Source organism: Lampetra planeri, chromosome 24, assembly GCF_965212315.1.
Source record: "Lampetra planeri chromosome 24, kcLamPlan1.2.h2, whole genome shotgun sequence".
Classification (NCBI taxonomy): Eukaryota; Metazoa; Chordata; class Hyperoartia; order Petromyzontiformes; family Petromyzontidae; genus Lampetra; species Lampetra planeri.
Window position 1 is genome coordinate 12,318,894 of NC_136130.1, and position 27,178 is coordinate 12,346,071.

The following is a 27,178-nucleotide window of genomic DNA, read 5'->3' on the forward strand; positions in this document are numbered from 1 at the left end:
CACGTGGTCGCGGCTCCTCCCTTCTCCCCCCTCGGTCACTGGGGCGGCTGCGATGGAGGTGGCGGTGGCGGCCGCGGATGGCGGAGACGCAGGGCTCCCGAGCCCCGCGCCCGGGTGCTGCGCGTTCTTTGTGGAGAGGAAGCGACGCTACTGCAAGATGAGCGTGGCTGCGGGCAGGGCGTTGTGCGGGGAGCACGCCGCCTGCTCGGGCACGAGCGCGCCGGTGAGTGAGGCCTAGTCAAGGCCGACCCTCCACGTGGCTCGCACGTGGCCCGCGGTATCGGGAGGGTGGCTGAGCGAGGTGCCTAAAGAGGGATACCAAACAGATACATGCCGCAGTTACACGGAGAGACAGAAGGACATACGCAGGGAAAGACGATGCAAATTTAATGAAAGTGAAGTGAAAGTTGGCAAGACACGTCATGGCTAGAAGGGGGGGGGATGATGACCGACGGTCTTGAATATCCACGGGAGCGCGCCCACCAAGGAGTGAGTGGAGCGGGTCCGAATGGAAGTGCGGCGAGGAGAAGGAGCGATCAAATGAGCGAATTCGCTCGATGGATTGTTACACGGCACGAGTGAGGCCGAGGGCTTGGGGAGGCCTTCATCCAGCAATGGATTGAACGTGGCTGATGAAAGGCTATAACGTCGCATTCATTCTGTGGTCCAACTTCTTCCCGCACCTTGTGTTCAGTTTTGCCGGTGCACTAAATACATTTACACCGAGTTTCCACAGTAATGTGTGTAATTATCCAGTCTAAATCACGGGACGTGTGTATTGCAGGTGGCTAATGAGAGGAGACGGATCGTCTGTCCACTTGATTCAAAGCAGTAAGTATCATACTTTGCACATTGCATTTACATACGCTGCACATACAGATCTGACACGCATTTTTTATATGAAACTATAATTAGCGATGCTATAACTATGATGATCACAAGGGATATGTGTTTGAGCGAACTCCCCACTTCACCTAAACAATGGCGAAAGTTTCCCTCAAACGATCAATAAATCAAACTTTACTTGCTCTTATTGGCACAATTGACGTCGACGAGAGTATTAAAGTTAACGCTCTCGCTATGGCCAAGTTGCTTCAACCCCCCCCCCCCCAGCTCTGTCCAGCCAGCAGGAGAAATGGGTTCACCGCGTGTGATGTAAAGTGTTGGTACCTCAGGACTGCACCGTTCCGGTGTGCATGGCATTAGTGATACATCATTAGCAATATCAATGAAAGTCTTGTCTAACTCTCGCTGCCTCTATCCCACGGGCCCCGCTCAGCCGAGCCCAGCCAGACCCCCCCTTGTTTCACCGTCTCCACGACCCCGGCCCAGATGGAGCAGCAGCATCTTAAAGTCAAGGTCCTGTTGTGTTTGTTCTTGTTAACATATAATGCATATTTGCCCCTTCCAAAATTGGAAAATCTTTCAGTACAGTTTATGAAGATGTTTTGGGAAAACACCTGAAGAAATGTAACGCAAGGGAAAAACCCAAGCCGGTGAGTCTAAGAGCTCTTGTGTGCATTATGCGTATGACATAATTCTCTTTTACAGGCGCAGATGTGAATCAGCGCAGACTTTCACAGTTGGCTGTATTACATCGATTGACAGTTTTCCTACCTTTCTAGTGTGAGTTTACATTTGATTCGTGTTAATTTGTCCCGACCATGTGATTGTTTTAGATTGAGCTGATCTTGAAGTTGCTGCTATAGGAGCATGTGTGTGTGTCGCTTGGTGCATCCCAATTGCCCCGCTCTCGATGCAGCTCAGAAAATGTATAATCAAATTTGTAAAATGTATGATCATGCTTCGGTTAAAATAATATATTTGCCGCAACTTTCACATTTAACCTATTTTGGGGTTGGGCCACGTAGTATAATTTTTTAGGCCAACTTTATCGTCAAAATGACAAGTATTTTGGCACAACTGCCATGTTATGTATATCATCTGCACTAAAAATGTGGGAAATTGAACAGAGGAGCAGATAAATGGAAGGTCCACGTATTGATTTGGGAACACATAATAGGCACATCAAATGGGTTTCGCTGTCAGATGTAGTGTCCAATGCGTTTAATAACGTCTTAATGGACATTAAGGGTTATGGACTTAAGGAAGCAGAATAATAAATATCGGGATGCTGCTAAGTATTTCATGAGATGGGATTAAGTGTTCAATATGACAGTGAAGGGTTATGACCATGCGAGTGGATGGGTGTTAACATTAATATGCGGAGGCCGTACGACTCATTCAAGATGAGCGTCAAAAAGATGAGACAAGATGGGAAATTGCATGAACGTGGCTGGGAGGTGAATAATCCGTAAACTTGGTTCATGAAGTAAATAAATAAATAAAACTGCAGGCAAAGGAAACAAATTATAATCTACAAAAGAGAGCTGGTTAACCATAATTGTTTTGTAATAGAGCATAGGTTTAGAATAAAAGTATCACAGGGAGACGTGTGGTAATTTAACTTCTATTCAGCAGTTTATTTAACTTTAGAGGTTAAGTAATTTGTTTTCTTGCAGGCGTACTACGTGCGAGATATCAACTGTGGAGAAAACGATGAACTGCCTTCAAAAGAACAGGTACGTTGTTGGAATTCATTAATTAGTGTTGACTCCTTGATGAACGCTATTAAATATATTGCCCAATTATATAATTAACTTGTTATTGGCGTCATGACATGAGACAAATATACGTCAAATCGGAGCTCTTGAGGAGAGCCGTGCACCACCCTGTGAGAAAATGGCCATAGAATATTTCACAGAGCTACTCTTGAAGTCACTTTATTGAGATGCACCTCTTGTATGCCCCGCAAAGATCCGTATCTTCGATTAGCATGTACGGTGCAAAGAAAGTTCAACATACATATCAATCAGTCCTAAATGTTTTATTTACAGAGTTGAAATAAGCTACTGAAATAAGCTAAATTAAATTATAAAATCTCATGTATGATATTGTTTTTGTGCAGTTATTGATTACCAGGCTGAGACCATCAGCTCACTAGGCTGGAGAACCTGGCCTTGCCATGTGCGGATATCCAGATTTAATTCAATCCGCACCTCCGATTTAGCACGGTTGGCTACGTACCGTACGAAAGAAGTTAAGCACACACGTGCATACGTATCGGCGTGCTGGCTCGGTGCTCGGACCCCGGAGCCACTGTAAATATAGCAACGACCAAAAATAAATCACAACAAACACTAATTGTGTTGTCTGGCCATCTGTCCATTGGCTCAGTGATGGGATAAAATAAGATTACGTGGGTATGACTTCTCAACGTGTTGTCAAGTTGCAGGCTCAAGTGTATAGATTAATGACAGCAAGGGACACTGGTGGCCATGGATTTAGTCTTGAAAATAATTGTATGAATCTCGATTAGAGGCTTACACCTTGGATTAAACGCCACTCGTGTTCGACACACAACTAACGAGCTGTGGGGTTGGTGGGGTCAAGTTTGACTTTCTCAGGGCTTTGAACTTGTAATATGTTTTTACCATTTTGGTTTTTACTTTTCCACATTGAAGTTATTTTTTATAATATGTTGTAAAGTAAATAAACACTTTTAGACTCTTTTTTTTAATTCAGCCTTGTATATTGAAGCAGAGTACCACGGAGTACGTGGTATGTAAGGACGTGTTGCTGCTGTGTTGTGGTGCAGGTTGCGTTATCCTCGCTCTCAGCAGAAGAAGTGTCAGCGCTAATAAGCAAAGTACAAGGTGTATTTCAAGGTAAGCATCACTTTCTTTGTAAGTTAAGTCTGATGGACTGGATCCGAGCCGAGGTGTGATGATTCGCACGCTACACTTGCAATCCGGAGGTCGCTGTACATATGAACCGCTACAAGCATTTCCTTAATCCCTCTGCCTCTGTTCACCCAGTGGTGCAAATAATTACACCGCAGTAGGTTGTGTGTGGTGGAGTAAAATGTGGGTACTCCTATCAACTTCAAGACATCCTTTAGTAGATGTCCTGCCGGCAGTGGGAAGTAATTTCAGGGCTGCACCTTTGCACTTTTTAAACTGGATGTGACCAATTTCAAACAAGGTGTTCATTATCCTTATATCTGTGAAAGCCCCCTGAGATGTCATACCACTTGCTGCAATGGAACCGTGGGGTCCATTTTCTCACAGGGTCGCAGTGACATGCCCACGTTAGATCAGGGATGACCACTACAGCACGTTCACCATGATGTAATCACTTCATTTTTTTATTTCTAGATTTGATAATTTTTTTATCTCTTCAAAATGTTCTGGAATCTGCACGGTCTGTGGGTAACCGAGATAATTTCTCCTCCACTTACCTCCATGACAACAAGATTAATAAAATAAGCCCCATGGTAAATACATGCATACAAAGTTAAATGGAAGTCATCTATTTACATGTCATATTTATTAAAAGTCAAAAAGTCAGATTTCCTGCTTAATTGAGCATTAAGACGTTGATGATCTGTTGTTTACAGCCTTGACCCAGCGGTCGAAATTCCACATTACTATGGTGGGGAACAAATTTACCCATAGGCTCACCACTTAACTTTCCAAAAAAGTGGAAATAATTTTATCTAAAACATATTTTAGATTTTAAATAAAAACTTAACTTGCCATCAATCTTAACTCATAATAAAAGCTTCAGTGTATGGTAATATAACATGTTTAATTAAATCGAAATGGCCTAAAATTATGTAAACAAGCAGCTACATAAATGAATAAAATATACCCCATAGGCTTCCTTGCTTAACAATAATGTTGACAAAAGTGGAATTGACAAAAGTGCTGTGGCAGCCTACCCGGTGTTTGACCAGAATGTGCCACATACTCTCTAAAATCTGAATCCATGACACGTGGCGACAACCGTCGCGAGAGTGGACGTGGCTAACGCAGGACACGCGTCTCTCTGGCAGGCGCAGAGGCGGTGCTGGAGCTTCGTGTCCTGTCCCACCCAGCCCTGCAGCAGGAGCTGACAGATCCAAGCAATGGAAAGTCAGCCCTCAAACATCTCCAGCAGCAGGTGAGGAGAGCTTTGCTACCACCATCTCTTGTGTCGTACGACATCGTCATGACATAGGACGAGTATTGCGCAACGGACGATGAATGTGCAGGGCGGCGTGGCGGCGCATCCACCTCTCCTCTGTCCTGCGCCCAACTGTGGGGCCACCGTTGTAAAGTTATTTTAGCGTTCCCTGCAATTCATTCTCATTGGATGCTATAATGGCTGCCGTCAGAAAGTAAGAGATTGTGAATGTTGTGGCCATTAATATTTATGCATTTTTCCCCTCCAACTTTGGGAAAATATACTGTATTCTCATGTCGCTGTAATTAACTTTGGAGAAAGCGTGTCCCCTTGTCTTACATTCTCATGCGTATTTTAGAGATGTCATCTTCACCATTGAGGAAAGTGGGCGTGCTTGGGAATCGCTATCAGAAATTATTTCAATGGATGAGACTTTAAACAGAATGGCAGCCAATGGAGAGAACTCAGCAGAGAGAGGATGAGCACTGCGGAGATGAGCCAGCGAGATCTGGTGTGCGTGTCGCACCGAGACGAGTCGTGACACTGCGGGACCTCGAGGGATAGCAATGGTGTGGCTGGTCTTTGTCCATCAGCCAGTAGACAATGGCTGCTGATGTTGATGATGACCTCCAAATCCTACCTGCAGCGTGGGACAATTATCCCTTCAATTGTATCTTATATTGGCTCGATGAGCCTGAACTCCCCCATCAGAGCCTGATAGGAAGTAGGGAATTGCGATTGAGCAATGTCATTGATATTCACGATGCAATCTGCGCAACGATCACGCTCGGCGAAATCGGCACTGTCAGGCACTTCAACCCCTAGACCTCTGATGGAGGCCCAAGCAAAAGCACATCTCATTATTTCTTGTGCCAAGCGTAATGTTTCATATTTGAGCCTCGGGACACGAATAGTTTTCTTAAAATAAAGTAAAAATAAAATTGTAACAATGGTTGTTAGTTCTGGAAATAAGTGCATAGCTTTTATTTGAGAGCGCAGTGGTGTTTCTTTAGATGTATAATCGTATTGCGTTGGAGAGAATAATGTACATTTACCTGCAGCTGAGTATAGCCTCGTCTCTCTGGGGGAAACTAAACCCCGCCTGGCAGAGACCAGCTCCAGAAGATGACACTAGAAGGAATCGGTATTGGAATCTTTATTTAGACTGCAGGAGGAATCCGATGAGCTATGAAGCTCTTTTTCACAAATGCCCAATATGGGCGGGTCAGCAAGTTACATGTTTTTTTTTTAAGTGGAGTAAAATATGAAAGGGTCACTCTTTTTTGTTTTAATAGTCATCTGAAAACTTAGTACGCACGCCTCGGTATGTATTGTGCCATAACTCTGCTATAGGATGCTGATGACGTTCAAAACAGGCAAACACACCTCTAAGTTCATATACAAAATACGTTTGATTTGTGTGTTTGTGCGTGTTTATTTTCCGTGGCGTAGTGTGCAGAGCTGTAAACATAGCGGTCAACGCATTGCACTGCGACGATATCAACAGCCTGAGTTTGAAACCCGCCTACGGCGAACATCGGTGGTGATTCTCAGTACTTGCACTGGGCCCCTCCCCGAGGTCGACTCGGCTTCCATGAGTGCCTGATGGGATCATCAGCACCGGGGTGACCGTAGCTAGATGTGGTTTTGGCCCCTCGTGCTCCCTGTCAGCCTTCACAGGTGCTGCTTGCTAACAGCATCCACTCCCAACGGCCTGTGTGGGCTCCACGTGGGATCTCTCCGTCTCCTGTCTGTGTGTTATTCCTCGCTAGGCATCCATAGTGGGACACCTGTCGAGCCTGGGCCTGCTGGGAGCCGACCGCTGCTACGTGGAGTTTGGCGCCGGGCGGGGGAAGCTCTCCCACTGGGTGCGGCGCGCCCTGCCGGACGCCACGCGCGGCGTCTCCTTCCTGCTCGTGGAGAGGTGCAGCACGCGCTTCAAGGTGCGGCACCGATGCAAACAACGTCAAAAATAAACATTTAGCACAGTTTTTGTTTGGTTTTACAGCGTGAGAAACCACAGACAAGCGTTAAGGCAGCCAGAACCGGCGCCAACTATTTCCAAAACTCTGTGGCCCTTTCATTGGATGTTTGGCCAACTCCTTAATGAGTGTTGATACATGCGGGAGGAAACCAGAGTGCCAAGTCGCTGATCGCACCGAGGGATCAGGAGGCCTTTTTACAACATCTGTGGTGACGAGTAGCGCAAGAGCGCGAGTTGACACAGGTGCCGCGTCAAAGGCGTCGGCGTGCCCCTGGGTTTCCCCGGTGAGACTGCCATCCCCACGACCCAGACATGGACCACACAGTGGCAACCACTGCCCGCTCGGGTCGTGCGTTGTTAAATCACAGCTCTGTCGTGGTGCGTGTTTTTGGTCATTGAATGAAGTCTGACATTTTTCTCCCATGTGCTGGGAGCTGCTTCAGCTCGAACAACAAATGTGAAATTATGCAACAACAGTGAAGACAATCTTAGCAAACGTGCACTTGTCAATACGCGATCACACGGCCATTCGGATACTGAGCGCTGCCCAGGAGATGGTGGTGAAGCAATGAGTGCAGTCCACAGGTGATTCGGTGCGTTAGATCTGTCTGTGGAGCGTTTTTTTTTATGGCTGGACCAAACTTAATCAGCCCGGCCCCTCGTTCAATGGATGTGGCTCGGGGTCATAGGTCACAGCCAGAGCAAACGTCCCATTTTAAAGCAGCCCGCCCTGCCGTGGGTGACGCTGCGTCGGAGTGGGACCACAGCCCGAGTGTTCGAGAGACATCTCCGACATAGTGTCCGACGTTTCGCTGCACGTGCAAACCTGAGAGCTTTTTGGCAAAATAGTGAAAACAGTCGGTTACTCTTTATTCCTATAAATGTTTCCCCATTTAAAAGAGACAAACGAAATTGATTAACTAATTTCATTGTTTGGTTTGTCTGTACATATTTTATTCAAGTCACTGAAACACGTACAACGACTGCTTTGCAGGTGGACGGGAAGCACCAGGAAGGGGACGTGGATTTCCGCCGCCTGCTGATAGACATTCAGCACCTCCACCTTGGTAATAGAGCCAGTCTCTTCAGGTGACCGAAAGGATTGCTTTCAGATGGACTACGTTTAGGCCACACACGGACATACAGTACATCGTCGCACATCCAACTCGCTGGGGACTGAGGTGTCGGCGGACATGAGAAAACGTCTCCTATATGAACGTCTCTCGAGTGATCTTTATACGACGTACAAATACTGCTCTGTGGGCGACTAATTGGTCAGGGAGATACGTGGTGGTTGGATATGCGACGTTCTATTTTATATGTTTGAGTCTGTGCATGAAGCGATGCATTGATTAATGGGTTAAAATACATTCTTACTCTCAAGATACACCTATCAGGTTGTGTGTTTAGGAATCCGTTGTCTCCAATTGTTTCAAATGCCTACAGTTACTACAGATGCTATATTTACTACAGATATTCAGTAGTTTGTTGAATTGTGATCACAAATTATTGCAATGCATGGAAGTTGAGGAAGCTAATGGTTGTTACCAGCCTAAGTAGTTCTACTTGTTATGTCAGCACCTTCACTTGTGAGCATTTCTTTTCTAACTGGGCAAAGAAAAATATATTAAGGGCCTCCACTAGAGGGAGCTCTAGCGAGCCCCTCTATGGAATGGGTGGGATTACCCACACTGTACCCCACCACACGCTGACCGTGAACTTGATGTGCGCAGGGAAGGTGCCACAGCTCCAGGATAAGGGGACGTCCGTGGTGGCCATCGGGAAGCATCTGTGTGGAGCGGCAACAGGTCGGTGTGCGCGAGTGAGCCGAGAGTGCCGCTTGTCTCCAGCGGGGCACTGCAGTCCGCACTGCGGCACACCCCGTCGGTAACACGGCCGGGATTTGTGCCGTGCTTGTAGAGCAAGGCCAACACCAAGGTGCCATGTCTCACAGACAAGCGCAGTCTTCCATGAGGAGGGGGCGCGGTGCCATGTCTCACAGACAAGCGCAGTCTTCCATGAGGAGGGGGCGAGGTTGCCACGTGGTTATCCATTTCATTTGTGGGTAATTGGCAAACCTGGACCTTGACCCCAGCACACACGCCCTACTCTTTTTAGAATAATGCCAGGGGTCTATAATGCCTACTGTGAAGCAGATGGCATATATTAATGGTTCATGCACCCGCAGTATTAATCAGGGCTGCCCCTGGGCCCTGAACCTGTGCAATGGATGCGTTGTCGCATCCATTCTGCACATGGATTGCCTCCGAGCCTGTGTTCATCTCTCGCTGCACATCCCCAACGTGTTAAGTCCAGACCCGTGGCTCAGGGGTATAGAAATTGCGGCCATAAGCTATGGTCCTGAGTAATCGTGAGCATTGGAATTATTTTCTCAGCAATTTTCAGTTCTCAATTCGGAGTACTACACCTGTGACCAATTTATCTGGAATGCTCCAAATCTCATCAGTGCTCGCAAGCTAAGCAGGGCTTGGACAGGCGATCATCCTGCCTAGAACACCTCTTCTGCGTGGCTATGCGGTGGTCAGCAGAGGGTAGTACGGCAAGAGCCACATTTGTATTGCACTTCTATACCCCACATCTACGCTGCCCGCCATAACAACCGGCATCGACCACCGCAGCGAAGTCCGGTCAAACAACCCCCATGACCCCATCCCTGCGATGCCTTCATTCGTCTGGCAAACATCCTCCATGACTTGTTTGACTCGCAGATGTTCTCGGTTTCAATTTCACAGCCTCCTTTGAGAAGATTTGTGCCGATTTCTCGTGTTTACGTTCACTTGGTTCAAATGACTGCCGTTGGCACATCCGAGATTTAGAAAATCTACTCCGAGTAGAATCTTTGTTTCTCCCGCCCAATTGGAAGTATTTCTGTCTGAAACGTGACGGGTGTGTCGCGTTTTCATGCTGTCACTAAAATAAATGCCGAATGGCGCCTGCGCTTCATCTTCAGGGGACACTTAATGCTTCTTAATGCATTTATTAATGTGATAACTACAGACGAAAGTAAATATGTCAAAGTATGACACACAAATGTGTCCGCTACACTGTAATGGGTGAAAGTGATAAATCGGGTTTATTTCAGATGTGCGTGATGCTTGAGCATGCACAATGCCCATGGCTCTCACTCCTGCGGTTCTAATTAGCCGGTGTCTCGCTTATACCTCCCAGCATATTGAGCTGACACGGCGGCTAATACCACGCTACGTTATTCACATTATTCACGGGGATCTGTACGTTTTCACATCGAGCGAATGCAATTTGTAACCCTAATGTACTTATGTAGGAACAATATGCGTTCAGATGCAAGTCGGGTGTCGTCGCTCTCTCTATGCCTATTTCAGTAAAGCGATTACATCCAACCCAGCATGCACTCGCCACCCCGCTGTGCCAGTCGGCTACTGGGCGGTGGGCCAGGAGATGGCGGTGAACCAATAAGTACAGTCCACAGGTGAATCGGTGCGTTGGATCTGTCTGTGGAGCGACTTATTTTGGCTGGACCAAACTTAATCAGCCCGGCTCCTCGTTCAATGGGGGCGACTCGGGGTCACAGGTCACAGCCAGAGCAAATGTCCCATTTTAAAGCAGCCCGCCCTGCCGTGGGCGACGCTGCGTCGGAGTGGGACCACAGCCCGAACGATCGAGAGATCTCTCCGACGAGTCGCCGTGATGTCCGATGTTTCGCTGCACGTCCTCTGCGAGCTTCAGAAAATGAAGAAACTCAGCATGGCGATGGTCACACCGCAAATGACACGGCACATTTCTTAATTGGCCAACGCAGAGCAATCATCTCCCCCCCCCCCCCCCCCCCCCATGTCCACGGTGTCGCCGACTGCGTGCCCCAGACCTGGCCCTGCGCTGCCTCGTGGAGACGCTACCGCGGCACGGCACCCGGGGCGCAGCGCCAGGGCTCTCCTCCGCGCCAGGGCTCTCTTCCGCGCCAGGGCTCTCCTCCGCGCCAGGGCTCTCCTCCGCGCCAGGGCTCTCCGCGTGTGGGGAGGAGGCGGCCCCCTGCGAGACCGGCGCGGGCCCCCCCGTGCTGGGCATCGCCATCGCGCTGTGCTGCCACCACCGCTGCAGCTGGCCGGCCTATGTCGGGAAGAAGTATTTTTGCTCTCAGGTGATGACTGGATGCTTTGAGCTGATCCGAATGGATCCCGAGTTTGCTTGTGATGAACAAATGCTGCTGAAATTGTACATTTCTGTAAGGCCACGAGGCTGATAGTATGTGTAAAAAACACTTTTTTACGTGGACAGATGTACATCAAGGAGGTGTTAGTGTCTGCTGATTTATTTTCTTACCGATGGGTTTTGTATTTAGAAGAATACCACATGAAAGGAATGGAGAATGTTTTGCCTTTTCTGCAGTGCTGTTTTAAGCACAAGTGTAACCTGATCTTTCACCCATTATACTACGTGTCTCATGCTGATGTTAATATTTACAGGTACTTTAGTTGGCAATTCCTGCAGTAGTTCAACACAATTTGGCCTGTGACAAAATGACCCCGAAAGCACCAGATCTCATCAGTTCTCGTAAGCTACGCACGGTTGTGAATGGCTTGGGTTGGAGTCCACCAGTGCATTTACAGGGGTGGCATTCTAAAACGTGTCGTAGATCCCTGCATAATTAGATCTGAAGAAAAGGAAAGTGGCCACCTGATCGACCCTGTTTTATGATCCCGCACCTCCAGTTAGCACGGTGGGCTATGTACGGTGTGAAAGAAGTTCAAAAGGCATACGTCCCACTGTAGAAAATAGGAGCCTTCCTGTACGGTATCCATGAGGTGTTGGTGAACCAATGAGTTAGGCCCACAGGTATTTCAGTGAATTGAATCTGTCTGAAGCATATCTATGTTGGCTGGACCAAACTTGATTAGCCCGGCGCCTCGTTACACGTGGGTGGCTCGGGGTCATAGGTCACAGCCAGAGCAAACGTCCCATTTTAAAGCAGCCCGCCCTGCTGTGGGCGACGCTGCGTCGGAGTGGGACCACAGTCTGAGTGCACAAACTCTCTCCCTGCTCATCCCCTGAGCACATGAACGCTCTCTGCTCGTCCCATCTGCCATCCCATGCTGCCTCCTGCCCTTTTCCAGACCTCCTCGCTCTGCACTGCCTCCACCGGGCCTCTCCTGCCACAAGGGCTTGTCCCTGGGACTGGTGAAAGGGGGCTGCCCTGGGACTTGGTGCTGCGCTAGTTATCCCTGGGCCGGAATAAACTCCTTTTCATGAAACTTCAAATAAAAGAAAAATACTTCCTTGGTGAAAGATGGGAAGCAAAGATTATAATAAAAACAAAGTTCGTTTTGAAATTTTAAAAACAGACAGGAAGTAATTTTGTGCAGCAGCCTATGTATGGAATTCCCAGACTAATGTGTTCCAGTGTTGTTTTAGCGGTTAAACTGTGAATTGTATTCGCGAGCATTGTGTTGGTGCTTCCACACAGCCGTCGGTAATGCTCCAGTGTGTACATTGCTGTCTTTGTCTGAGCAGGGCCTGGGCCCAAAGGAGTTTGACCTCATCCAGAGGATGTCAAGCTGGGCGACCTGTGGCTGGAGGAGACCGACGGACCAAGTGCCGGACAACGGACGTGGAAATGAAAACGCCACAAGAGAAGGGAGCGCGAGCAGACAAGACGGAGTGGAGTGGCATGCGGAGGAGGAGATGGAGGCCATGGATCATGCTGCACCTTGTCAGGCAGAAGATCAAATCAGGTGATTCTAGGCTCAGGTTTTGCATTATTCAGGCATCTTAATGCCTTGGCAACTCCAATCAACTTGCATCACATCCCAACCATTCCAGCGCCCTACTACAGTCTAGACATGGGGACCCACAGTGGTAGCTGTCTTTATGCGGCACAAGAGGTGGACGACACAGCACTGGCTGCAAATGAACAAAGCCTGTGACAGTAAGGGGCGGTGTTGCATTGTAGTTTTTTCATTTAAGTTGCGAGTTATTAGCTGGGTGCTGGTGGCTATGGGTGCCTGTAGTCCAGCTCTGGAGTAAGCGAGGGCTTTTCTCTGGGTGCTTCAGTTTCCTCCCATTAATTGGCAGATATAATACCTTCATATAGGGGATCGCAGAGCTTGGAGGTGGACTTTGGCACGGGCTCACCGCGTGGCTTATTGCCCTTCCCGGTCGTCTTCGCACCTCCGAGTTTTACTCCCTTTCTCTTGAGAGCGAACGGAAAACATGTAATGGGATGTGGTGTGGAAGAAAAAAGCTATAATATAACGTGTTGGAAGAAGTGGGTGTACCCACACTTTACCCCGCCATCCGTAGCTTGCCAACAGACTTACTGGTGTCTAACAAAACCAAATGATATTTTCACCGACTGCACGCCAGGATGAGTTGGAGTTGCACGCAGTTTCAAATTAGATTATTTTCTGTTGCGCTGTGGAAGATGCCAGACATACAGACATCCGTCGTAATAATCAGGTTAGAGAGCTCCGATGGGACCACGAGTTTTTCTTTCAAGGGGCACATGGGAAATTACGAGAAATTTGCTGAATTGAAAATGAGATGCGGCTTTTACCGGACCGAAGTGCTGCGCATCATCTCTCGTCGTGGGTTTGGCACCAACATTGGGTGCAGTGAAAATAACAAGTTATGTAAGTCGATGATGAATGTCGGTCAGAGTCATAGCAGAGTGGCTCGTGCTCCCTGGCCTCGTGTCGTTCAGCACACGCGATACGTGTGCTGCGTCAGTCACTTTATTGCCTTGCTGGAGGCGTCAGTTTCATAGAAAAGATGTGCAAATGTTGATAAGTCGCTGTGTGTTTGTGCCGAGGTTTTGACGGCTGTGCTGTTTGAGGCATGGCCGACGTTTTGCTCCACGCATGGCACAACAGCGAAGAGCTGGGTGTGTTAACTTGCCTCTATCCATCCAGCAGTAGACATGGCTTCACCAGCTTCGATCCGCAAGTCGCATGGAGCGGGGTAAAACGTGGGTACGCCCACCTCTCACAAGACGTCTGGTCAACGTAGAAGAGTAGACCATGTACCCTCCAGAGTTCCCCCTCATGGAGGCCCTTCCGACAGCAGTGGCTTGAGCGAGCTATGGCAGGGCCCCACATTTACCTCTATACTGAAATACATTGGCCAGGCAACTCCTTTCAAGGGAGCGACTGTGTGAGTCGAGACGCACATTTGTGTATGGAAAACTGCGTTTGTACCTTACGGAGCCAACCGTGCGAATCGGAGCGTGTGGGGAAGGGGACCCCTAAGAGCGTGTGCTGCGTCGCCGTGTGTTTAGCGACGGCCGGAGCCGAGCGGAGCGGGAGCAGCTGGGCCGCCTGTGCAAGCGGCTGCTGGACGAGGGCCGAGTGCGCTACCTGCGCGAGTGGGGCCTCGCGGCCCGGCTGCAGCGCTACGTGGAGGCCGCCACCACCGTGGAGAACGTGCTCCTCACTGCCCGCTCTGCCTCCTGAAGCCTCCTGAAGCCACCGGGCTGTGCTGTCTGGAGAGACTTGCGCCAAGCGTGTGCCGAGCTGATGCCTGGCGTCAAGGGCGCCAAGAGAACGTGCCTTGGCGGCATCAGTAGGAAGACATCCTCCTTGTCTACCATGGAATCACCACCATGCCCAGAAGTATGTATATGTACGTATGTTGATTTTAACTGTAGGGAAAACGAAGAAGAGCCTGAGTGTACAGTGCTGGTACAGGCAATTTTCAAATGTTATGGACACATGAAGAGAATGGATATGTTGGCTACCTCGAAAGGTGAATTAAATGGTGATGTAAATAGAAAAGTCTTAAGGAGCCATCCATGAAAAAGATTAATTGAAATGTTCATGAAGGCAGAGGATGGAGGAAGAGCAGAAATGGTTGGGTAAGAGATTGGTTTTCTTCCCAGTTCAGTCTCCAGCTGTTGAGCAAACTCGTATGTGACCTTTGATTTTGCTTGTTTATCCTCAGCCTGGCTTTGCTGCCTCTATTATTAGACATGGAGATACGCATGGGAGCCCAACAATAGACTTTTAAATGGATTTATTATGGATGTGATTATATAATGCTCAAAAGCCATCACCCCTCAGCCTGGATGTCCCTTTCTTGGAGTTGGCAACATCTGCATATTTACCCACAGCTGGCAAGGAACATTCACCAAGCATGCTTCCAGAAGTATAAAAAATGTTTTATTTAACATTTTCACTTGTGAACACCATGTTGTTCATACAGCATACAATGCAAAAGGTATCCTTTACAGTTCTACATAGTCAAATGAAACTGGTGTTTTACTGCAAAAGTCACATGGTGTCTACATTTTCACACACTAGCGAGCAGGATGTGTTGTGTTAGACCAAACACTATCACCATGTTGACACCAGCGCAGCTCAGCTGATATGCCACACTACATTATTATTTCTACTTGTGAAAGCAGCGCCTGGTCTTGTGTGTCACCTATAGAAACACATTTGAAGTCGAGGTAAAGTGTCTGCAACTGTGGCCTCGTTCCGGCTCAAACACCACAGCATCTGGTGCGGCGTCAAGACACGAAGCCAAGTCTCCTCCTGCAGGGGATTCGTGATCCAGCTCGGCCACCATTAGTCGATGTTAATCTAAAAAGTGCTTCCTTTGGCTTGGCAGAGCACAGCCAGGGAACCTTCCACTTGAATTAGTGAATCTGCAATGCGTTGTGCTTCAGTCACAAGTTAACATGTATTGTACATCGTGACTGCAGGAATTCATATTCTTTGGGTCTTTTGGTAAAGTCGTGTACATAGGTTGAAAGAAAATAACTACTTTTTTTTTTCTCCTGATGACGGTAGCTTGTGTTGTGATCGAAATGTAATTTGTTATTTTCTTTCAGCCTATCTACGTGACTTTCCCAAAAGATCAAAATAATGTTTTGTACATTTTTACATTGTGGTGAATGTAATGACCAGTGTTTGCTGCAGGGTTTGTACAAACCCATCACATACAACATGGAATAAAACAAATTGCTACTTACAAGTGCTGTTTGACGCATGCTTGTGAAGCAACGGATCATTACCCCTCTACTTCATTCTCAGCAGCTTTGTCTTCACCAAATCAATGAGCTTTTATTCCGTGAAGGTGGCACAAGAAAACGGGAATACTTTCATTGTCCATGTTGTGGTGTAAGCAGTTGGATTGAGTGCGCCCATCAATGGAATGGTGTGATCCCAGGGAAGGGGCGGAGGCACTTCGGGCTGAACGCGAGACTGAAGGTGTGACGCAGCCGCTGGGCCAGTGCTGACGACGACGTTAGCCGAGCTGCAGACTCAGGGAGACCACGGTGGTGTACTCTGGGCCCGTATCTAACAGCCACAACGGAGAGAGAGGTCAAAGCTGCCATCAAAGTTAATGAACACTTACAGGACAACACTGCCTCATCGCCACTTTGCTTCAGCATAACTACTACTACGTACATCTGCCTTACGTTGGTGCTGCGGACACGATTCAGGTGGCAGTGCTAAAGGGGAAGTTCCAAGAATGCAATTGGCCTCCATCACTCACCACTTGGCAGATGGGCCTCTACTCGAGGGTGGTTGGCCTACTCTTCCATGCTGGCAAGATGCCTTGGAAGAAGTGGGAGTATCCCCTTTACAGTTCCCACAATGCACAGCATATGCTTACTGTGGACATCGAGTATTACATACGCATTCAATGGCTGTCATTAACTATGTTACATTGTCCAACATATAACAAGCTAATAATTTGCATCTGCCCTTCCACGAAAAATAAAAGTATTGTTTACACGACCACATGGCCTGGTGGTGCATTTAAGAAACGCAAGGACGTGGTTGTTTTATTGGTTTCTGATTGAACTAGAACCCAAATCTTACAGAGAGGGTCCTTGCCTATGAACATTCCACAGTTTGAGCAAGGCTGACTGCTGATGAGACTCAAAACCGGCCCTGAGTTTGCTTGTGTTGAATCTAATCCTGCTAGAATTATGCCCTCCCAGAATGCTGGGTGGCTGATGCGTTGTGTAAAACACATTTTTGAAATGGAGGGACATATGTGGAGATGTATTGCATAACACGGGTAATGAAATGTAAATCCAAGTTGTGGTGCAAGCACCCTGCGTCGTTTTGCCGTAACCAAGGCAACGTGCGGGCCCAGGACACGTACCTCTCTTCTGCAGGTCCTGGAAGTACGACGTCATGAACTCCTTCCCCATGTCCTCTTGCTCCGCGTCGACGGCCTGCAGCCGCCTGTTGGGCGGTGGGGGGGACGTCCGCTCCGCGGTGCTCATCTCCTGCAGCCGGTTCTCTCGCATGTCCAGGATCCTGGCCAAACACGGGTCCCAAGCGCCACGTCACACACAACTCGATGCGCCGCGTGTATTTGGCTGAAAGAGGCGACGGTTATCTGTCCATAAAATTCACTGGAGTGGAGATTGAGACACGGCGGGAGAGACGGCGCCACAGAGTGGAGGCCACTGCTGGATGGGAGCGGTGCTGGGGAGGGGAGGGAATTGGGGAGGCCTTCGTCCAGCAGCGGGAAGGTACAAGCTGACAACCACCGTGATGTTATGAACAAAACTATTGACACTGGAAGGGTCTGGATAAAAACGTGAAGAATTAAGCTTAAATCATCGCGTGCCAGGCACAAATCCAAGATTAAACGTAAATGTGATGACCAGGCGATGACGGAGTTCAGCTTCTGTGTGTGTGGTGTTCACGAGATGGTGGTGCTGGTGAAGCCCCCTGGCTGGACACCGCTCGCTCACTTGAGGTGGGGCAGCTTGTAGAGCAGCGTGGGCACCTGCACCAGATGGTCGGCGCTCACCACGAGCGTGCGCAGCTCACCCATGTCGCCGAGCGCCAGGGGCAGGTAGCGGATGCTGTTGTGGTGCAGCAGCATGGTCTCCACTCGCTCGAGCCTGCGGGCAAGGGACAGCGGTGCCACTCCACCACCCACAGCGGTGCCACCAGCCTGGTGTCGTCTTGCGAGGCTGAAAACCACGTGCTCGCTCGCTCCCACGTTTGGTGCATCACCTTACGCAATAGATCCCACTCCAACACCCCCTTGAGAGCCTTAAATTCAACATTTTATTGATATGTCATGAAATACATTGATTGTCTTCATTATTATTAATGTAGGGCCCTCTTTGAAAAGCGTCACGTTTTAAAACCACAACCCCCTTGGGTGTCGACATCCACCTCTGTATTTGTGCAATGGTCACGCTCTCTCTGCGGGATATTATTGCTGTAACCTCACTGCACTGCGAACGTTTTATAAAGTTATTTGTCGGAGCCAACTTGCGTTCTGGGGCACGAGTGGTCTTCAACGTCGCCTAGTGACGTCCACGGTGCGGGGCTGGTCCCGTCTACGGTCGCCCGGTTGTGTTTGCTGCCATATTCCGCACGAGATCCACGCTCAGATTATCATCGGCGATCGTCGATTATGTAGAAAAAAATATCACGTCACCATTTTCGTCTTTTAATTATTTTAAACACGTGAAATGTGATATACAATATGGTACCAATGTGAATAGTTACATCACAGCAAGAACATGCGACTACCACCGGGGCCTGACCTGTCGATGTCCTGGGGCAGTTCATGCAGCTGGTTCTTGCTCATGTCCAGCCACTGGAGGCCACTCATGCGTAACACGGCGATCGGCACGGACGAAAACTTGTTCACCGACAGATCGAGCAGCACCAGCTTCTTCAGAGAGCTCAGCTGGGGCCACAGGAAGAACAGACGGTTCAGATTCGCAGGGCAGCGAGGTGTGTGGAATTGTCAGTTTGGTGAACTGTACAGGGTGCGCAATCCTTGCACTGGATGTGGGCGGTTCATCGCCGGTGTCATTTAGCCACTGCAAATCAAACGGCATCGAATCGCCAAGTCAAAGCCCCCGACCAATGCAGCGTCAGGGAACGCGCGCATGTTTGTGAAACGGGGCGCGTGGGCACCTGGTAGGGCAGCTCGTGCAGGGAGTTGTTGGAGGAGAGGTCGAGCCTCTGCAGGCTCTCGCAGTCGCCCAGCTCCCCGGGCACGCGGCGCAGCTGGTTGTAGCTCAGCAGCAGCTGCTGCAGCCCTGTCAGGAGGCCTGCGGGCCACGTCGTGCGTGCAGGCGCCGTGACGAGGAGATTATTACTATTATTAGAGAGCTCGTTTACCCAGCAAAGCTTCTCTCGAGTCTCGAGATTAGTTTTCAAGAGAGTCCTGCCAATTTCTCAGTAGTGAGCGATGATGTGTTCCCAATTGAGGTATTTTTTCAGCATTGGAGTTTGAATCCAGGCCACAGATTGTGTCAGTGGGGAGTGATCTCTGCACATGTTAATGTTAATAATGCTTTGAATTATTAAATATACGGGAAACATTAAACATTAATACAATATAACTAATTAAGAGCTTCATAAAACATATCTAGGGTATGTTTTCACACTATTTGGTTTAGATTAATATCCGAAGCAACGTCATCATGAGTAAGTTGTGGATATTTCCTGATGTGATAACTTTCCATTCCCTGGGTAGAGAAGCCAGATGACGGTGAAGTTTTAATCGGGGAAACCTCTCAACAGTTTCAGGGGAATATGGAATCTGGTGAGTCGTGGATGACCAGGAGCCACAGAGATAACGACGCAGGCACGACGACTCGTGCCCCATTGGTCCCCAGAGAGACTCCAGGAGGCTCGGCACGAGGTCCCCGAGGAGAAGCCCGTCGGGTCGATGTGAGTCAGATGCTGCAGGGGTCGGCCACACCCTGAAGCAGCAGTTCTTCCTCGTGACTCGTCACACAAGTGATGTCGTTCCCCTCCATGTGTGGTCGAATAACAAAGACCCCCCTCGTATAGACTATTACTGCTGAGGCAAGTGCTATTCAGGTCAGAGCAGCACACGAGGGGATGGGTGGCCAGCACCACACCAGGCCGCCTATATCTCCATCGTGGCCTTGTTTACACATTACATCAGGTACTCTTTTGAGGCCAAGTTGATCTAGGGGCGACCCAGGACCGGTTCAGATACTCGTCACCTGTGTTGGCCGTGAGCGGGTATCGAACTTCAGTCAACGGATTCGTAGTGCAGCGCGCTAACCACCACACTCGCCGCTACCAATAGCCCAGTAACCACCACATTCACTACCACTAGCCCAGTAACCACACTATCACTACCGCTGCCAATAGCCCAGTGATAGAACGAGGATCAGGCCTGGCTGGCTCCCTCGTGAGCGAGGCACGGCCGCGCTGTTGGCGCCGCCCGAGGTCTCTGCCGCGCAGCTGGCGATGGACGCCTCTCTCCTCTGCTGGGTCTCTCCGGCTGGCCACGCTGCTACGAGTGAAGACGACTTCTCCTCCTCTTGCGAAACCACACTTATTAACGCCATACACATAAAGCGTATTGCTGGGAATAATCATTGAGTTTTTTTTACTTTTGCCGATTATTTGACCGAGGAGAGCCTCACTTGAGTCGCAAGACTCCTCTTTGTGGAGGAGGCTCCTCCTGCCTTGGCACCGAGACGCGTGCGGAGGCGACGACACTAAGCCCTCTGCCACAGCCCGTCACCCCACCAGCAGCCCGAAGCATGGTCACGGGGACTGACATGACCGTCACGGCGTGGGGAGGTCTCTAGCCAGCAGCGGGACGACAAAGGGCTGTACGAGTTAAGAACCAAAGCTTGACACGTCAGCAAAAACTGTGAAATGTAAGAATGCTAGACTATGTCCTATTAACGTGAGGTTTTGACGAGCAGAGATGAGCACAGCCAGCTGATGGTGGTGGTTGGTGGCGAGCTGGAGGGAGACTCGCTGGAGACGCGTTCCTAAGATCGGGTCTAGCGTGGTTGACTAAACAGTCATCTATTATTAAAATAGTAATCTCTTTACTCAAGACAGTAGAGATTATTTTTGAGTAAGGAGATTACTCTTTAGTAAGCGATCATTCTTTCAGAGATTACTATTTAGTGACAGATTACTCTTGAGTGATCTATTACTAAACAGTAATCTCTTAAATAGTGATCGCTTACTAAAGAGTACTCTCTTACCAAAGAGTAAATTACTCAAGCGTAATCTCTTTGCAGCATTCGATGTCTATTTCAGTGATAGACACAAATCTATTTCCATCCTCAGCTGACTTCCCCGGCCTCATGGCATAAACATGCAGGCACGTGTCGAGATCCGATACACTACGACTTACACCCTTCCCCGAGTTATGATGCAGCCGGGTTCACTGCTCTTGCCCTCCAAGCCGATTATCAGCGTTGGGGTCGTTGCAACACAGACGATTTCAGAATATCACTCAACGCACGAATGGCACAGCAAGGGAAAGTTGTGTTACAGTTGGTGAGCCGCAGGCCACTGCCGATGTGGGTCGGCTGACCTACAAGTTATTTCTGACTGCCTCCGCGTGTCCGCCGAGTGTTGCGGGACTAATCCGACAATCGCCAGTGAAGATAATTCTGACTGTGAGAATGACGGCATATTCTTCACACGGTCATAACACGACTTGTGTTTAAAAGGCACAAACACAAGGCGCCATTGAAACCCTACGTGGTTCGGGTAATGCGAAATGTTCACCTATTTCTTTGGGAAGCTCCTGAAGGCAGTTTTTGGACAGGTCCAGGGTTTGTAGCCTTTTGAAGTTCGCCACGAAACGCGGAAGAACGTGGAGGCGGCTGTTGAGGACGCGGAGCTCGTTGAGGTCGACCATGTCCTGCAAGGCCTGCGGCAGAGCCTGGGCCAGAGAGAAGCGTCGTTCAGCGCAGACACCCACGCGGCACCCACGCGGCACCCACACGGTACCCACACGGTACCCACACGGCACCCACGTGGCACCCACGCGGCACCCACGCGGCGCATCGCGGGTCCCAGCGACAGTCCCAGGGTTGGCCCCACGAGCCCGTGTCCACCCGGCGGCGGCGTCACTGGGGGCACCGCCGCTGCGAGTCGACGGTCGGCGCGCGCCTGGAGCGGAGCACGGGGACAAAACCAGCGCGGCGGTGGCACTGCCCTCCGGAGCAGGCGACCAGAGTTCAATTCCTGTCCTCCCTTTACCAACCTACACGAAATGGTGAAGTATGGTCAAAAACCCCCCACGATCGACACGGTGCGGGAAGACCTTGATCCAAACGGCGTGGCCTGTGTGGCGGCGGCGCTCACCCTCCAGTCCTCCCCCTCCACACGGAGCGCCACGCGGCTCTCGTCCCGCGTCACTTTCTCCTTCACGGCGGCGACATCCACGTGCGTGTGCCACTCTGCCCGTAACCTGGCGCAGTCACCACGCACACAGCCTCACCATCACTTGGGGTGCCATCAAGCGCATCGGAACATCAACAACAGGCCGATGCGTACTTCTCCTTCATGAAATGGAAGATGAAAGACAAGCCACAGGACTGCTATTGTGGCCATGCAACTCGGAACTTTGGAGCGAACAATAAACCACGAGTCCGCACTCCTTCAACAGCGAAACGAGGCGACCCCTCTCTCTACTGAAGCCCGCTCGTGGCCAACAGACCTCGACACTCACCAGTGGCTGTCCTATGGATAGACAGCACAACACAACCCAAAGTAATGTGGAACTTTTACAGGGCTGTAAAACGGGGACTGAGCACCGCCTCAATGCGAGTTTGAGCTCTCGGCATCGCCGACTTCATAAACCAGATGTCACCATCGCCTGTGTTGGCAGACGACAGCCGGAGTTGCAGGCGGGCGCTGCACGGGCACAGGTGGCACTGGGGTCAAACGGCCTCTCATAGACTGCGGCCAAGGATTGGACTGGTTGAGACGAGACGCGAGGGGGTTGATGTGGCGTTGAAGCCCGCGGCGCGTGCGACTCCTCTCGGGCTTGCTGCTGTCGGAGTGTGTCGGAGTCTGTCGGAGTGTGCGGAGTGTGCGGACTGTGTCGGAGTGTGTGGAGTGGCAGTCCCCACCTCTCAATGGCGCTCTTGGCCTTGCGCTCCTGCTCCCGCTGCTGTCGAACCTTCTGCTTGGTGATGCGGGTCTCCCACATGGAGCGGATCTGCGACACTCCCGTGTACATCACCTTCGCCATGTTCACCATGGAGAGAGTAATCCTGCAAGATGAGGTGTTCAATCTAGAGTTGAAGTTTTCGTGACAGCAGGGATCCAAACTCATTGGTTCTTTCGGTAAAGTTGCGTAGGTAGAAAACTAATTAAATCACGACGTTTCGGGCACTACACCAGCGTCCGCGTCATCACGTGGGACAACCACAGCAAGAAACAATAGCCCACTTCAGCACAATTGTTTTTTGCTGTGGTTGTCCCACCTGATGAGGGGCACTTGTGTTGCGCCCGAAACGTCGTGATTTAATTTGTTTTATACCTACGCGACTATCGAAATAACCAGAGTATGAGATGTGTTCTCTACTGCGCGTGTTGACTCAGGAACGTGTCCCCGAGTCTCAACTCGTTCGTGTTATCAGAGGGTCCTGCAAAGTTGTTTGCAGGAGGGGCAATGCTGCTGCTGCTGCTGCGTGTAATACCCAATGAGTCATTTGCTGGTATTGTTTCAGCATTGGGACGTTTGCTCACACCAGGGATGTTTATTTTAGCGATGGGAGGAAACCGCAGAACAGAGGGAGAGAACACGACCTCCACGCAGAAAGGCGCCCAAGTCGGGAATCGAACCCAGGCCCTTCTGGCTGCGAGGCAGGAGCGTGACCACTGCGCCACCAACCTGGTCGCCTATTGACATTTCAAACTTTTTAATACATAAGACTCGCACACAAAATATTACAAAATATATCAGAAATCCAATGTGTTTTTTTACGATGCATTTTGCACTCTTAAAATGTGCATTTATATATAGTACACAATTATACCATGACACATGCATTGAAAACCTGGCAGTCTCCCACATTACAGATACAACGTTCCCCCATATCGCCTTAACAGACTGTTTGGGGGCAAGCGCTGTTAGCGAGCACCTTTGCAGCGGTGCTCAGCTCCTCCCGAGCCAGGGGTGGAAATTTCCCATGGCGATTACTGGGGCGAGTCTATCCCAAGGACAAGGACGAAGTGGTTCTAATTTTATCTATTCCAGGGGGGTGATGGGCCGAGTCAACCCCCAGCGAGTTGAACTCTCAACCTTCTGATTACTCTTCTTGGTTCTTTCGGTAAAGTCACGTAGAAGGGAAGTAATACAATAATAAAAATAAAACATAATAAAATACTTCTCACGACGTTTCGGCTACAACGCAAGCAGCCGTCTTCAGGTGAAGAATGAGACACTACCAAGCTAGGAGCTTATATATAAGTTGGGTTGGAGGTGGAAGAGCGCCTTAACAAAAAGAATGTGCATATGAAGAGGAATTTAGCATATTCATGGGAAATGCGTAGGAGGTGGGTGGGGGGGTTTCAAAGTCATATTATGCCCATGCATTATGCAGGATCAGCAGCACCAAGGGGGGGTGCAGGGAGTAGCATTAACAAAGGAAAGGAATGTTAATGATATGTAGCTGCAGTTACTAAACAACCACGTAGAAAACTAAAGTATAAACTACATAAAAAACTAAAGTATAAACTGCATAGCACCATCAGTATATTTACTATACTCTACAATAAGCTGAGTTACTAACAGCAAGTAATACATTACAATTCTACGTCGTAAAAATTATATAATATGCTTCCATCTAAACTTTATTCTCTTACATCACACGAGCATATACCGTACTATATACTGCCATAGATAAACCCAACATTAAATTATATACTGTATTGCTATAAACCACCCTATACCTTATACATTTTAATATAACACTATGTATTATTCTACCCACCCTAATGTGTATAGAAATGGTTTATTACGTCCTTCCAATGATTGCTAAGCCAGAATCCATCTTCTCGGTTAAAATTGTCTCTGTGTTTGTATATGTGGATCGCCTCATGAACGAATCTCTCATGATAGCCAGATGGCTTGCAGAGAACCTCCGTCTTGGAGGAGTCAATGTCATGTGAGCCCTTCGGATTACTCCACCGCTGAGCCACCTCCATTGAGCGGTAATCGTCCCGTTTCACGCGGTTACATCAATACATATCATCAGGTACATTACATATCCGGAATTTTAATTACGCACTCATTTGTTACAATTATTTGTAATTATCTTTACATATGATACGTGCCAGTTGAATGCAAAATTGTGATATGGTAAAATATTACATCGAGGCTAAAGGAGGCTTAAAAAAACGACAACACGAAAAGACGAACATGGCGCGGCCTCTGCCATTGTTGGCATCGCTCAGCATCACGTTCTCACCTCTCGTACGGTGTTTTTTCTTTCTATACTGAATTCTATAATCAGTTAAATAATTTAAATCAATAGATGTTTGAACAAGCGTAGTGTGTACCACAGGAGTATTTTGAAACACACTGTATCCTTCCATTGTTCTATTTTTGAGTATGATGGCAGCAAGAATAGGTTCAGGAGCTAAACGCCAACGTGGAGGACCAGGACGAGAGGGCTTCAAAGGAAGCGAGTCGGTGGTGGCGTTTCGCCATTCCGCCTTCGGCTAAGGGGCACAGCAGCCCCACGCAATGCCCACGTCGCCCTCCGTCAAAACAAATCGCATCTTCACGAGCGTGACAACTCGGCTATAAATACGCAACCGTGCACAGTGCCAATGTGGCGGCGGGGTCAGGGTTAATGCTACGCGCGCGTTCTTGTGTCTGATGCCACGAGCGACTCGCTCGCACACAGCGCAGATAACGCATCGCTCGCCGCGCTGTGCAGAAACAGAAGACAAAACGCCCGTTCCTGACACGTCTGTGCCTTCCCATAAACCACGGCCTTTTTTCTTCTGGGAGTTCATCTCAACATTAGTTTAATGCAAGCTGCAAACTCTGGCCCGGTTTTGATGTTCAGTATCTCGTCGGCAGTCAGACTTGAACCCACGCTGCTGGTTCAGTCTCACTTGAGACGCGAGTGCAGCTGCGCTTTAACACGCAGCACACCGTGGGGGGAGGGGGGGGCTTGAGAATCTCATCACGTGACACTCGCCGAGACACTCGCCACGTGACACTCACCGAGACACCCACCGAGACCGCTCACTCACCGAGACGCTCACTCACCGTGACACCCACCACGTGACACTCACCGGCGCGAGCAGCAGCAGCTGGGACACGAGGAGCGGCGGTTCGGCCGCGCGTCGAGCGAAGCGGAGCGTCTCGGCCCGTGCCACGGACCCCAGTGCGGGAAGCAGATCAAGGTGTCCCCTTGCTGCACGAGCGCTGCTCTAATTATAAACCGTGAGAGGCAGGGCGCATGCGGCGGCCCCGGCATAGAGCGGCAACTGAGTCACGAATGCCCAGCGAGGTTCCGTCACCCCTTGCCGCCCGGCCACGCCGGGGCAATGCCCCCCCCCCCCGCCGCTCTCTCGCCTCCTCGTGGCGACCCACGCGGCCACCGATGGCGCGGAGGGCCGCCCGCGACGAACGGAACAACGCGGACACGTCATGGGACGGAGACATCGCGATACTGCTAGAGGGGATGGAGGACCGTGCATGTTAGAGTGTAGAGATGTGGTTTCACGTGGAGAAACAGGATATGGGAAGGAGGCGGATCGTCTCGTTTCGTTCTCCGCGCGCTGTGCGAGCTTCGCGTCAAACTCGGGCCCCCATATCGACGGTTCTTGCCGGTACACATCTGGCAGTTCACCAGCATTGGCTGAATAAATCCGGATTCTGCCGACGAGATGCTGGGTATTGAAACCGGTCCATTCTGCTTGTATTGAACTCGGGTTGTTAAAAGTTAATTTTAGCATTTCCAGTATCCGCATGAAAAACCGGTGAAACTTCTCGTTACCGGTTTGACGGAAATATAGGCAGACACGTTTTGGCTTTTAACTGAGACAGAGGGAGCTGCTGCCGTGGGGTAATGGTGAGCGAACTGGACTTGCAGTCCAGGAGGTCCATCCCCTGGCACGGCACGACGTACATGGTGGGGTAGAGTGTGGGTACACCCACCTTGTCTACGTCCATGCGGGGAAGAGGTCTCTAAACTCGAGGACGTCTATCGCCCTCTAGTGGAGGCCCAGCCAGCAGCAATGGCGCGAGCAGGATATTGCTGGGCTGCGCCTTGACAATCGGTGTGTTCATGACGTGGCATTCCACTGGAGTCTGTGACCGCTTCCCGACTTACGGGACCGGATTCTGGTGATCATTCAACATCCCTGTGTTGAACCAATGCTTTGAGAAAATTCACTCACAGGAGGGTGGTGTAAAAATAAAAAGTATTACTTCGTG

General features: G+C 49.6%; 2 protein-coding genes across 9 annotated transcripts; one reads left to right on the forward strand and one right to left on the reverse strand.

Moving 5' to 3' along the window:
- TRMT13 (tRNA methyltransferase 13) lies at positions 1-18,233 on the forward strand. 8 transcript variants are annotated; one of them, XR_013587341.1, is made up of 14 exons: positions 1-223; positions 785-831; positions 1,430-1,496; positions 2,523-2,582; positions 3,659-3,728; positions 4,898-5,004; positions 6,780-6,950; positions 7,986-8,080; positions 8,730-8,799; positions 10,855-11,129; positions 12,500-12,720; positions 14,262-14,595; positions 16,154-16,308; positions 17,115-18,233. XR_013587341.1 is itself a non-coding variant. In XM_078605745.1 (12 exons), the coding sequence occupies exons 1-12, from the start codon at positions 53-55 to the stop codon at positions 14,444-14,446; spliced, it is 1,539 nt and encodes a 512-aa protein (XP_078461871.1). In that variant the 5' UTR covers positions 1-52; the 3' UTR covers positions 14,447-15,958. The 8 variants fall into 8 exon arrangements, 3 of the variants coding, with proteins under 3 accessions (XP_078461871.1, XP_078461872.1, XP_078461874.1); XR_013587340.1 differs by having other exon boundaries at positions 16,154-18,233; XR_013587339.1 differs by lacking the exons at positions 16,154-16,308; positions 17,115-18,233 and adding an exon at positions 15,413-15,958.
- LOC144726815 (leucine-rich repeat-containing protein 2-like) lies at positions 15,124-26,461 on the reverse strand. The gene is made up of 9 exons (XM_078605749.1): positions 26,032-26,461; positions 22,848-22,991; positions 22,078-22,183; positions 21,496-21,652; positions 18,892-19,028; positions 18,513-18,658; positions 17,703-17,855; positions 17,102-17,259; positions 15,124-16,284 (listed from the first exon to the last, which is right to left on the reverse strand). Exons 1-9 carry the CDS (start codon positions 26,214-26,216, stop codon positions 16,232-16,234), a joined length of 1,239 nt encoding a protein of 412 aa, XP_078461875.1. The 5' UTR covers positions 26,217-26,461; the 3' UTR covers positions 15,124-16,231.
- Between the last annotated feature and the right edge of the window lie 717 nt (positions 26,462-27,178).

What these genes read in the sequence shown, in the direction of transcription:
- TRMT13 (XM_078605745.1), top strand. Translation starts at nt 53, where the DNA reads ATGGAGGTGGCGGTGGCGGCCGCGGATGGCGGAGACGCAGGGCTCCCG. An exon ending in CAAGGGAAAAACCCAAGCCG is followed by an intron (nt 1,497 to 2,522) that starts GTGAGTCTAAGA and finishes GTTTTCTTGCAG; the next exon opens with GCGTACTACGTGCGAGATAT. An exon ending in GGTGCAGCACGCGCTTCAAG is followed by an intron (nt 6,951 to 7,985) that starts GTGCGGCACCGA and finishes ACTGCTTTGCAG; the next exon opens with GTGGACGGGAAGCACCAGGA.
- LOC144726815 (XM_078605749.1), bottom strand. Translation starts at nt 26,216, where the DNA reads ATGCCGGGGCCGCCGCATGCGCCCTGCCTCTCACGGTTTATAATTAGA. An exon ending in CTGCCCCAGGACATCGACAG is followed by an intron (nt 17,856 to 18,512) that starts GTCAGGCCCCGG and finishes CCTTGCCCGCAG; the next exon opens with GCTCGAGCGAGTGGAGACCA. An exon ending in CCAGGACCTGCAGAAGAGAG is followed by an intron (nt 16,285 to 17,101) that starts GTACGTGTCCTG and finishes TGTGGCTGTTAG; the next exon opens with ATACGGGCCCAGAGTACACC.